Below are 12705 nucleotides of genomic sequence, written 5' to 3'. Positions count from 1 at the left end.
TAAATAGCCTGTTTAGATAAATATTCGAAGACTATTATTCACGATTTCATAATTAGAAACGATGATTCAATTTCAAGCTAAGTAAAACGATCTGGAAGTAAAGGAACTTCATCAGTACTCGACGGTAGATATATTGTTGTGATCAGGGCTGCAAAATCGGAGTCAGATTGATGTTGGCGTAAAGGTGTCGGAGTTGAATAGGAAATCAAAGGTGCAAAATTCTATGCCTCAAAGTCCTCAATTCTGCCAGTGTTTGCTAAACCGGAGTCGGACTCGCACTCATTTTGAGGTAAAGCTGTCGGCGTCGGAGTTGAAGGCTCTAATTGTCATAGTCGGAGTCGGAGATGGTTATTTTTCCTCCGATTCCTCAACTTTTTTTTTTGAGCAATCACGATTGCTTATTGTTCTCACTTGACTGTTTTGAATTCCTATGATTTTATTTTCTCCCGTCTCCCTCTGCAGCACCACCGTCGACCGGCCTCACGGTGCTGCTCCTCTAGCGAAAACCGTCTCCAGGTTGCGTCCATATCCTACACTTACACGCATACATACACGCACCTACACACACACACGTACATCCACCTACACATAAACATATACACACACGCAAACATGCACACACGCAAACATACACACACACACACAAACATACACACAAAAACCTACACACACACACCTACACACAACTACCCACGCACTCATGCCTACACACAGACAGAAAAACACATGCCTACACACACAAACGCACATACACACAACTACCCACACACTCATACCTGCACACAGACAAACACATGCCTACACACACACATACAGATACCCCTCACACACAAACACACATACCCCCACACACAGTCACAAACACACACGCCTACATACACACACTCGTGATTGCGAAAAACATATAATTTGAATTCAAGATGTCAAAATTCAAATTATTATTTTTTTTAAATAAGTGCAGTTTCGAAATGTTTCAGAAAAAATAACTTTGCGTGTAATTGTTTGTTGAAAGAATCTTAAATTAAATACTGTTACAAAGTATGTGAAAATTAAGAAAACCCTAGAGTTATTGAAATATTATCGAGGAGGAAGATTGAAAAGTGGGTTGAACTGGAAACGCGTCAATGAATGTTGAATGGGAACGTTGAATTTTCCGTTGAAATGACATTTAGCATTAGCAGGGTCCCTTCAGACGTAAACATGGCATACGTTGACGAAGGAACTGAGCGAATGCTTCCATATCCAGTCTGGAAATTGAAAGAGGACCAGTTAATTGTTTAAAGGCATCTCTTAGTCATGATAATTTTTTCGAAAACAGCTAATTTTTTTGCGTACGTCCGTGTTAATGTGTGGTTGGTGCTGATTCTAAGATTCTATTCTTAACTAAATAAGCTAACAAAATTGCTTACCGGGCAAATCAAAACCACCAAAAACGCCCCAAAGGAATATCGATATTTTATCCTTTCATTTTCACCCTTCGTTTACGTTTGATCGTTTCTCGAATTTTTTGATCATCTTTCCATCGATCTTTCGATGCTGCGCACCAAAATGGCCGCCACAGCAGAACCCACTACATCTCGCTTTTGAATTGAAATCAAAGGGGTACGGACTTGCCCCCTTCGTCCTTGGCACGGTCTGTTGATTCACGGGGAGTCGATATTTCGTCCGCACCGGGGCCCTCGGGGCCCTTTGCTCGGCCTCGAAGGGACCTTGGCAGTGATATGGCCGACGGAGATGCGTCGATTTCTCCGTTAAACGAGTTCCAACTGGAGGCGAGGAAAGGATCTCGGTCCGAGAGAGATGGAGAATCTGGGCGACTTGCTGGCCGCAACGTTCCGACTCGGGGTGAATGTGGGTTTGGCCCCAAGGAGCTTGGAGCGCCCCAATCCGAACTTTCCGGACTTGCGGAGAATTGTGTATGGTAAGCCGGGCGCTTGTTACGCTATAATTCTGGCTTTCTTTGCTTGTAAGCCCACGCGAGCTGAGCGTCTAAGCCTTTTTTTTTCAATTTAATTTAAATTTTTACATATAGGACGTGATTCGGGTTATTTACGCAAATTCGACCTGAAGATAATAGAGTGTCCGTGCTTCTCTCGTAGAAATTAAGCTTCCTGACTGCAACAGACATAACCTCCTGTAAACAATGTTTATACATTAGCTTTCAGATTATTTGTTTGAAAACTTTATCAGATTCATCATATTGTTTTTACTTATATTTAAAATGAAATAAAAATTTGATTTCGTGCAGAATATCATGCTGTTTGTTTCTCTTTCCCACAGAAGTGGTCGGGCGCCTGCTGACCAAGCCCGTGGGGAACGTGGCCTCCCTGTCCAGCTTCCAGGGCGGAGGGCGCTCCCCCTGGTCAACGGAGTCCCTTCACCGCGACACCAAGCCGACCTTCTCCCTCAAGCTGGCGGGCGGGGGCCGGCAGAGCCCGCCGCCCTCCCTCTCCCCCCACCTGCCCTCAGTGGTGAAGGTGGAGCCCCGGCTCCCCAGCCCCTGCGATCCCTTCAGCCCCAGCAAGAGGGTACGACTGGGCGGTGACGAGGGCTGGCTCCCAAGCCCCAACTCCATCGACTCCCTGTCGCCGCCGCCTACCCACGCCACCAGCAATGGGCACCACCACCACAACGGACTCTCGCCCACCTCCTCCACCTATGACGCCTACTGTTCGCCAAAAGGTCAGTGTTTTTTTTTTATTGTCTTCCTCTACGACACCATCTAAATCAGCGGCACTCAAACTATTCTCTCATGTCGAAAACAGATGAACTATTTTACTTTAACAGCACATTTAATAACAATGAAAATTCATTGTGCGTGTCTTTGACAATGTTGCTGAAAATTCCTCCAACTTACATACAATTCAGTTGCGCTGAAACAAAGCTGTAATTGCTTTCAAAAAAAAATGGCCGGGGGGGGGGGGACAGCGTTTTATCGCAAACTTGCTGAAAAATTAGCTTTCAAGTTTTCAACTTAGCTCGTCCTTCGACGCCTTTACCGAGAACCGTACACGAGTTTGGCGGGCTGCAGGTTGAGTATCGCTGATCTAAATGGTGAGTATTAGTTTCAAGTAAAAAAAGTTTTGCGAAAAAAAAAAGAAAATCAACTAAACCATGTAATTGTTTTTTCTTCGTGCTGAATTTTGAATTGGAGCACCTTGAAGCAAAGGAATGCAAGTGCTATAAATAAAAATTCGGAGAGGTAGGAGAAACTCCTATGTTTTGCGGCAAGACCTAGTAATCGTATTCGTTAAGCAGATGGTGCTATACAGTCGACTCCCGCTACAACGCGATTCGACTTACGCGAAAGGGCTATAACGCGAGTTTTTCAATAGCATCAAATTTTAGAACTGATACGAATTCCTCGCTCGTAACGAGAAAATATTTGGATAGGAATCGTGGTTTTAGTGTCGGCTTCAATATTGACTACTAAGTATTGGTTTCGTGAATGTACTTTCACCCTTTTAGCATCATTGACTGCTCAAGTTCCCATACCACACAAGTCTAAACATTGCATTGTTATTGCGCATTAATATTTATAATAATAACTCCATATTTTTCATTTACTTTTTTCAATTCTAAATATGAAAGGTGATGAAATATTGTAGCACCTAGGCACGATGCTTCGTCTAAGGTTTGTTAAGATGGAAAGAAAAAGCGAAAGCTTGAAGCAATTTAAGAAAAGGTTAAGATCTTTGATACTCTTGAAAAAAGTGGATCGAAGGTAGCACGCTAATTAGGTATGAGTGAATCTTCCATGTGTACAATTGAAAGTTAAGCAAAGGCGCTCCGTATAAGTCCAGACCTTAGTTTTAATATAAAGCTCGCAGTGTAGAGTCTAAGTGTCATTGATCTTGTGCATTGTAACAATATTTTATGTTGAGTAATGCAGTTTTTTTTTAAATACAGTAAAAATTCAGCTTTTTATGTAAGAAACGGCAATGTACAGTTCAGAAATGGTCTAAAAATGCTTGAAGATTGTTTAAAAAAGGTCTAAAATAATCGGCTATGTTAATAAAAAAATTCGTATACATACTCTTTTCGACAACGCGAAATTTCGACTCACGCGAGAGTTCTTGGAGCGCATCCCTCGCTTAAGTCGGTACTCGACTGTACAGCACGATTTAGGAATATCTTTCAACGAAAGCCTAGCTAGACTTAAGTTTTGTAGTTTTCATTCCTTAGCTTTTCAGTGCCTCAATGCAGCCGAATGGTGTTTGAACAGTATAAATATTGTACTAACAGTATAAATATAGTGTATCCGTACATTAATCGTAACCTCCACTCGATGGTGTAATATGGAGTAAGCAGATCTTGATGAAAGAAATATGGCCAAGCATAGTTCTTAGATCCACCTTCCCTTTATGTTATATTTTGGGATTTTTCTTAATTTATATAATTTCAGTTTCAGAAACAATTCTTGTTTGATCCTATCCGAATGTGACGACTTAACTCGTCACCTTTTTTTTTCCCACCATAACGTAGCTCATCGTAACTTCTGATTGACATCATTCTGAAAGAACAATGTATCTTCTGAAGACATTAATTATGGGGCTGAAAATTTAACCCTAAATGTTGTTAAAGTTGCAGTTTTTTTTTTTTTAATTGTTTAGAAAATGGGCGCTTGATTTTTTTTTTTTTCTTTTTTCTCATGGAGCTCAAAATATTGGATTAGGCATGAGACTGACTTTAATTTAAGCTTGCGTTCGACGAACCTCATCGGTCGACATTTTTGACCAATTATAAGTAATTTTCACATGCGTGTTAGTCTGCGCCATGTCTGCGCAAGTAACCGGTGATCAACCGAAAACGTTCGATGAAGCATTGGTTCGTGAACAACCGGTTAGTAACCGCTGACGTCATTGCTGTCACGTGATTAACCAACCGGTCGCTACCGGTCGTGCTCGTCGAACGTAAGCTAAATGAGCTCATTTGTGAATTTTGTTTCAAATCCCCCCACCGAGAAAAATGAAGGACCTCAACGCAAACTATTCGCACGTTACTGCTTCATTAAAGTATTTACGCCTCGTTCTTAGGATTTAGCTTTTAATGAGGCAAAAAATGTGTTTAAGCGATTTTTTGAAACTTAAATCCTTGCTTGTTAGGCCAGCCATATTTGTTGTGCAAATGTTCTTTTGCTCTTAATCGTCTTCACCTGCTGATGTTTTTGTTGATCATTAGGTAGCGCAACCTCAAATGCCTCGATTAAAAATGATTCAATTCTTTCCTTTTTAAAACTAATAACCGTAATTGCGTGTTTTGAATCGTGAAAATTGCGCTTTTAAAGATGTTAATCTCTCTCTCAAAATCTTTTTTTTTTTTTTGACAAATTTTTGTCTACATCATTAATTTGCTGAGGGGGTAGCTTGGCGCATCCCATAAAATTGTTTTATTAGGACGAAATTTCATCATTTTCCGAGGTTGTTGGAATGGAACCTATTAAAATACTCTATAAATGATATGGTTGTCACATTGGCTCTCTTTTCTAGAATGATGAATTAATTTAAAAAATATACAAAAAGATAATGTATAGGAACAGAATATTTAAATTTGTTCTTTTATAATGCAGCTAAAAAAAATTTTAAATGATGTTATATAGCCGAAAAAATTAGTAAGTTAATATATAAAACCAAATGAACAATCTTAAATTTGTTTTGATCGTTTAGACTACAAGATAAAGTAAAATATTTAAGTCTACCAATCTTGGCACCCATTGGCTGAATGGGGTCGTTTCCAAAATTTTAAAAGTATTTTTTTCTGAAAGAACATGCTTAAAAACATAGGATCTAACCATTTTTTGATAAATTTGTTTACGGTTAATATTAAAAAATAAAAAATAAAAATACTTAAATCGGAGCGCTTTCATTGTTTACGGCTTCTGCCGATGACATCACAAATGATGAAATGCCATTTACAATGCGAAATATTTAATTCGCATCTTTACTCACGTCTATTGGCAATAATATGGTTGATAGCAAGCATAGAGCGCAATTTTAATTCGCTGGTTGATTATCCTAACGTGGAAACGTAGTAGAAAGATGCGGCAAAGTGTATCATTTGTTAAGTTATCAAGACCACTTTGAAAAATCGGACATTTAAAAAAAATAATTTAAAAATAACTGTTGTGAAAATGAAAGTATTTTTTGTGTCCATGTTATTATTATTATTATTATTATTATTTTTTTTTTTTTTTTTTTTTTGCTCATTCTATCCATTTCAATGACTAAAGGTAGTACTTTTGACTGAAGGAAACCACCCCATTATGGGAGTTTCCTTCTCATAATGCTGAGAAGATGCGGAAATACGGATAGGATTTGAGACCTATCAATGGGAGTCAGGTTTGGTTCAGCAATGATTGAGGGTGGGGGGAGGGACTCTAAATCTGGTATGTAGTCTTTACAAACTTTCTTAATTTCTTACCTTACTATTATTATATCGAGAAAAGAAACTGTACTTAAAACTCGCTTTCGGAAATCCCGAAGCCACTCCATTCTTAACACTGTATATTTATCCAATTACAACATTCAAAAGGTACTTTTAATCCTTACTTCTTATTGTATACTAGCAAAATTCGACGATATTGTGAATTCAACATCACTTCCACTTATATTATTGCTACTTAAATCATAAAAATATATTGTAATATGAGACTTCTCTAAATTTGGATCGGTTGTGGTTGTGGTAATAACTAAGGATCAAAATATTTTATTACTCCACAGGGGGGGGGGGGAGTAATTTAGCGCCCAGTCACGGACAACCGAAGGCAGTCAGTGGCCCAGTGTCATCCAAAGTCATAATCAGGTCATAAGCGGGAGTTCCATAAAAGGTACAGTTATGAAACAAAAAAAGCTAAATTTTGTATCTTTGTCCTCGAATAAAGCGCAATATATTGATCACGTAAATTCGTAACTCACTTCTTACTCAGCTTACATGTTGGTAATAAACAGTTCTTTGGGGGACGAAAATCATCTATGAACTCTTATTAACGAGACGGAGGGACATAAGCCCGGCTATTAATAAGCAAGATCTCCGATAGATGGCGCTGAGCTGTCGGATGCTTTTCTTCCATCCAATTTCCGTTTTTCGTGTGGGCGATTGTGTTTTTGCCGTTGGGAGAGGAATCCGTGATATACCCTGCTGGGAGGGGGGGGGGGGGGGGCGCAATACTTATTCGTTAATTAGATTTGTTTTCTGGACCGTCGCCTCTTTTTCCCTCTGACGTCAAAGAATACCATACTCAGAAGTATTGACAAGATATTCTGTAATTGGACAGGAAAACGTTCTGCGAAAAAACAAGTTTTTTATTTTTATTACTATATTAAGGATGAAATAAAATTGCTCATTCTATGATTTGCAAAAAAATAAATAAATAAATAAATAAATAATGCGATTGTTGCAATTGGTATTTTTAGATGTAAAATTCCTCAATCCTATATTGCGTCCTGAAATATTTATTGATTTCTCGCGTTTCTTGATATACATATTATTATAGTGGCTATGAATATTGCCTCGACCAAATAAGAATTAGGAAATGCCTCGTCCTCTGGCGCAACCAGAATTTCGCTTCTTGCTTCTTTTCTGTTCAATTGCATGCGATTTTTTTTTTTTAATTTAATGTTTTTAATGCGACTATCTGTAGGATTCTCAATTTTAGTATAATCACTGCTTTGAAAATTGATTTTTCAGTTTTATGCTTCTAGGAACGGTTGAAAACTGTCCCTAGTCAAATTGAAACCTAATTTAATCTCGCAGGGTTGCGATAGATCAGGGAGATCAGGGAAAAGTCAAGGAACTTTATCACTCAGGAAAATATCAGGGAATTTTGAAAAAAATAACAAAAATTCAGGGAAAAGTGATTAAATGAAGAAAAAAAATCTTTTTCTTTGCAAAATGAAGTACTTTAATTCCCTACGAATTTTTCGCCAATTATTTGTTGTAAAACGAGCTGATGTGTTCCTCACATGACTTACTTTTTCTCCAATTTAATGTCATTTTCCCATTATTGGCAATTTTAATGTGATTCAATAGTTTACTCTCTAAATATCACCAACGGTGGCCAAAATTGGAAACCAGATTTAAAAAAAATAAATAAAATATAATCGCCAAGTTGGCGACAAAACTTGGCGACCAAAAAACTGGCGATATATCGCCAAGTGTCCTCCAAATTGTTTCACCACTTAAGTTTACATCGAAATTAACAATAATTTCCCCCCAAAAAGGGGCAAAAGATCCCTTAGAAACACCCGAATGCAACCAAAAGGGGAGGTGCACAACTAGACCCCACTAAGAGTCTACGTACTAAATTTCAACTTTCTAGGACATACCGTTCTTGAGCTATGCGACATACATACTTACATACAGACGTCACGAGAAAACTCATAACTAACTCGGGAATCATCAAAATGGATATTTCGCGTGTCTATACGTTCTTAGGCACTTTTCCACGTGTGGTCGAGTCGAAAAAAAAACTTAACATTCATTCGGGGTGAGCAAAATGGAAATTAAAGTCGATTTTTGAGTGAAAATTTTTTCGCGAATACAATACTTTCTTTAAAAGGAAGTAAAAAGTAAAATTAATGAGGTGCAATTATTGCCGCATATTTGTGCATCTTTTTTCCTCAAAGTCAAAATATTCAGGATGAGCTTCCTAAGATTTCTTCTGTGTCTGTAAAGTGTTAGCTGGGTTGAATTTTCCTTTCACGTATTCCATGCTACGTAAAATAAACAACTCTACAGGCAAAGAGGATGCCGTTATTAATGACTTCGCTCGCTTGCCTTTACTTATTGTCTTGAAGTAATTAGCGTACCATTATCACGATTGCAAGAAAAAATCTTCGTTTTTTAGATTAACGCTGATAAAATCTTAAGAGTTATCACTTGGCGATTTTAATTTAGTTGCTAAAATTGAAATTTGGCTGAAGATCAATTTTTTTTTTTTTTTTTTTTTGCTATGGTATTACTCGCTGTCACTTCAGATAACACGAAGGGTTTTTTTTTTTTTTTTTTTTTCCAGAATTTAAAATTTTTTTATTTTTAAACCCTTATACATATTCATATATTTTGAAATTAATAATTGTTTTTGCATTTCAATGTTGATTGTTACTAAAATAATCTAAGATTTTTTTTTTTTTTTTTTGACAGTTAATGAAATCATTTGAAATTGAATTGTATGCATAAGTAAATATTTTTATTATTTTTCAATAGTTAAAATGCTGTATTCCTTCATTAAACCCTAAGTTCTTGATTAGAGAATAGCTCAATATGACGGGTTGTTGAAAGATTTCAATTTGTTTTACTCAAATATGTTTATTCTCCTGTGTGCAGGTAAAGGGCAGGGCAGTAACTGCAATTTTTTCTTTTTCTTTTTCTTTTTTTTTTTTTTTTTTTGCATTTTTGTCATCGATTGTACGTTATCTTTATCGTACATACTCGCTTATTTGATTTTCGCTGAAAAAGAGGCACGATAAGGACATCTAATTCCATCATTTTCCTATTGTTAGCACTGAATCCACCACACATTTCTTCAAATATATCGAAAACTAATTTCTGCAGATACTGCCATTTACTTGCACAAGGCAGTATTATTTACGTAAGTAAAACTACATTACTCCTATGCTTAAACTTTCACTTGCTGTTATTGCAGCAACAATTATACTGCTTTAATAATTCAGTTCAAGATTATTTCCATTAAATTTTTTAGTTTTATCATGATTAGATATGTCTTTAAGAGTGGTTTTAATAATTTCGTAGAATTGTTATAATAACTGGTTCCTGGAAGTAAAGTATTTGTTTTAGATTTCCAATAATATTTCTCTGTCGATAATTTAATCTAGTATCTTTACCAGAAAAAGGAGCATCCTTTTAAAAGATATTTTTAATTAACAGTTTAAACCGTTTTAAACACTGCATTTTATTTAATATGCAATGCTTTGCAGGTAGGGCAAAGAAAAGAAACCATTATCATTGGTAACGTAAATCAGGGAAATTTGGTGAACTTAATCAGTGAAAAGTCAGGGAACTTTTTTTCACAGTTCCTATCACCACCCTGTCTCGACTTTGTATTTTGATATTTATATTATTTATTTATTCATTTTAGTAGTGATTTGTTTCTGCTTATAATTGAGTATTAATCCTTTTAATGCAAAAAGAAATACGTATGTCCCCTTATTATCTCATCTAGTAAGAAAGAGATGCATTAGTGAATTTTGTAGAGTTTATTAAACTATATTATTTTGTAGAGTCCCAAACTTTGTACACCTGATGAAAATATCCATCACTTTAGAGCAATTAGATATGAAATGTTCGCACATTAATAATGTCACCGAGAAATCTTGCTCTACCGAAAATGACTGACTTCGACTCCTAGAGTTTTGCAAACTCCGACTTGATAATCCCAAAAATCAGTTCGATTATGACCACAATTTTGAGAGTAACGGTTTTTAAGTGAAGACCATCTCCTCCGTACTCTTAGACTTGTCATGCCATTGCCAACATTAATTAAGCTAAGATAAAAATTCATGTAAAAGTTTTTTCATTCTCTTATAATCAATTTAGTTGAAAAGCAAAAACTTTCTTGGCACATTTTTCGAGACAAGACTAAGATTTTTTAAAATTTTGTATGTTCGAGGAGAAAACACATTAATTCACAATTAATATATTTTGCTGTGATTTTATTTTATTCCTATTTTGAATGGCATTGTCGAGGTACGCGACTTCAATGTGCGACTCCTGCCTCTAAGATAATTTTTCAAGCAGAAATGAAAATTAGCTCTCAAATAAAAAATAAATAAAACAAAAGTTTTTATTTGAAATGTCACCATACGAAAAAAACGAACGTCCATTCGAATTAATGGGACTTTCATTAAGATTCCTTTCTAATTAATTGGACCATCCTGATCTTCAACTGTCCGCATCAAACAACTAGAAATGAGTCTGGAATCGCGTGGGGGGGGGGGGGCATGCTGCGGCGGGGGGATCCGAGAAAAGAGTTGTTATACATAAGCGTTTTTCCTTCTTCGCTCCCAACCATTAACTCTTATATTATAAGGAAAATTCATTCTTTCTGTTTGTTTCCCCCTTCTTTCGAGAATCCGTGTCGGTTTTGTGCGAGACCAATAAAGACGGGCGCCATTTCAGGCCACGCTTGTAAAACTCATTTTAATACACGTGTTTGGGAACGCACCACCAATAAATACTAACCTCGATTGCGGTATTATTTTTTCGCGCTTTCTGTACTTAGTACGTCATCTCATCATTCCATATCCTCTAAAACATTATTTTCCAGTTTAAAACTACTTTTATCTTCAAAGTTAAACGATCAAAACGTGTATTATGGTTAAATATTTAATTGAAACTTTCCAATGGCGTATTACCCTCCAAAAAATCATTGTTGAAGATAATTTTGCAGCTTCCTCGTAAAACAAACTACGTAGCGGTTTCATTTATAAATTACTGCCAGTTCCAACAACGTAATGAATTAATTTTACATTGGAACAGATCTTGCAATGAGTTTTCTTGGAAACTCAAAAGATATATAACTTTTTCAACTGTATCATGGCCATTGAAATGCGCTTTCTAAAGCAGTTCTAGTGGGCATATCATTACGGATGTAAAATGGAATAACTTAGAATAGAAAACTAGTCAAAAAAAAAAAAAAAAAAAAATCGTTGCAGAAAAAAGTTTTTTTTTTGCCCCCCCCTCCCCCCCCCAAAAAGAGGTACAAAAAGGCTAACTTTCATGGAAAATGAGAAAATCTTTAGTATGACTAGGGGTTCTTGGGGAAAGTTGCGCTTACGCAGTCTATTTCATTAAATTAAAAAAAGAAAAAGGAAGCGAAAAGAAATTGTCCAGCATTTAAGCGTAAATCACTTTACAGATGCTTGGAAATTACATAAACAAATTACTGTTTTCAAATAAAACTTATTTCATTATCGTCCAGACATTGAGCTGAGATTCGTTCGTCGGAAACTGTCTCATAAGCTCTAAACTTCTTTTGGAATCAATTAATTCCCTTTGCTTTTTTCTTTGACAAGGTGTGGTGGAGTGCTCCCTTTACTTTAATTTTAATTGAATTTCTGAGTTTTCAAAACCCACTTAAACCATGTCAAATCCCATTTTGTGTATAAGTAGTTTTGTTTTAACGCCTTGATGTTTGCTTTCGTAAGCACAGGGATGCGATTTAAAATTTCATTTGTCATTTTATTGTTTTTGAGCTCCTCGGAACAGCATTGAGGTATCATAATTGTAACTGTCGTTATTTGAATATTCAGAAAATTTTCATGTTAAAAAGAAGCATGAGATAGTATTTCAGTGGTTGTCAGAAGCAGGGATCGATTACGTGGGACAAGGTGAAGCAAAGTATCTGTTGTATTTTGAAAGCTTCTTCGCCAGCTATCTCGGATGCGAATGTTGGGAACTAGCTGAAAACGGAATCCTGTTGTACTTCTTATTTTAATGTAAAACATATTAATGAACAAAATAATGAATGGGGTTGTTTTCTTCAGTCAAAAGTAGTACTTTTTGTCACTGAAATTGATAGAATGAGCAAAAAAAATAACATGGACTCAGAAAATACTTTCATTTTCCCAACAGTTTTTTTTAAATTAATTTTTTAAAATGTCCGATTCTTCAAACAAAGCGTGGTCTTTATGGCGTCACAAATGGCGCATCTTTAAACCGCATTTTTACGTTATGATAATCAAGAAG

The 12705-nt window shown here is 36.3% G+C and overlaps 1 protein-coding gene across 1 annotated transcript in view; it reads left to right on the top strand.

Annotated features, from left to right (window-relative positions):
• The window catches only part of LOC129232115 (ecdysone receptor-like), a 255668-nt gene that overhangs the window by 140314 nt on the left and 102649 nt on the right, over window positions 1–12705 (top strand). Inside the window, exon 4 of the mRNA XM_054866357.1 lies at window positions 2281–2682. Coding sequence (XP_054722332.1) covers window positions 2281–2682 — 402 coding nt within the window. The remainder of the gene's footprint in view (window positions 1–2280; window positions 2683–12705) is intronic.

The sequence above is a fragment of the Uloborus diversus genome, chromosome 1, assembly GCF_026930045.1.
Source record: "Uloborus diversus isolate 005 chromosome 1, Udiv.v.3.1, whole genome shotgun sequence".
NCBI classification, from domain to species: Eukaryota; Metazoa; Arthropoda; class Arachnida; order Araneae; family Uloboridae; genus Uloborus; species Uloborus diversus.
Note: the sequence above shows the minus strand (reverse complement) of the source record. Positions and strands in the feature narration are given on the sequence as shown.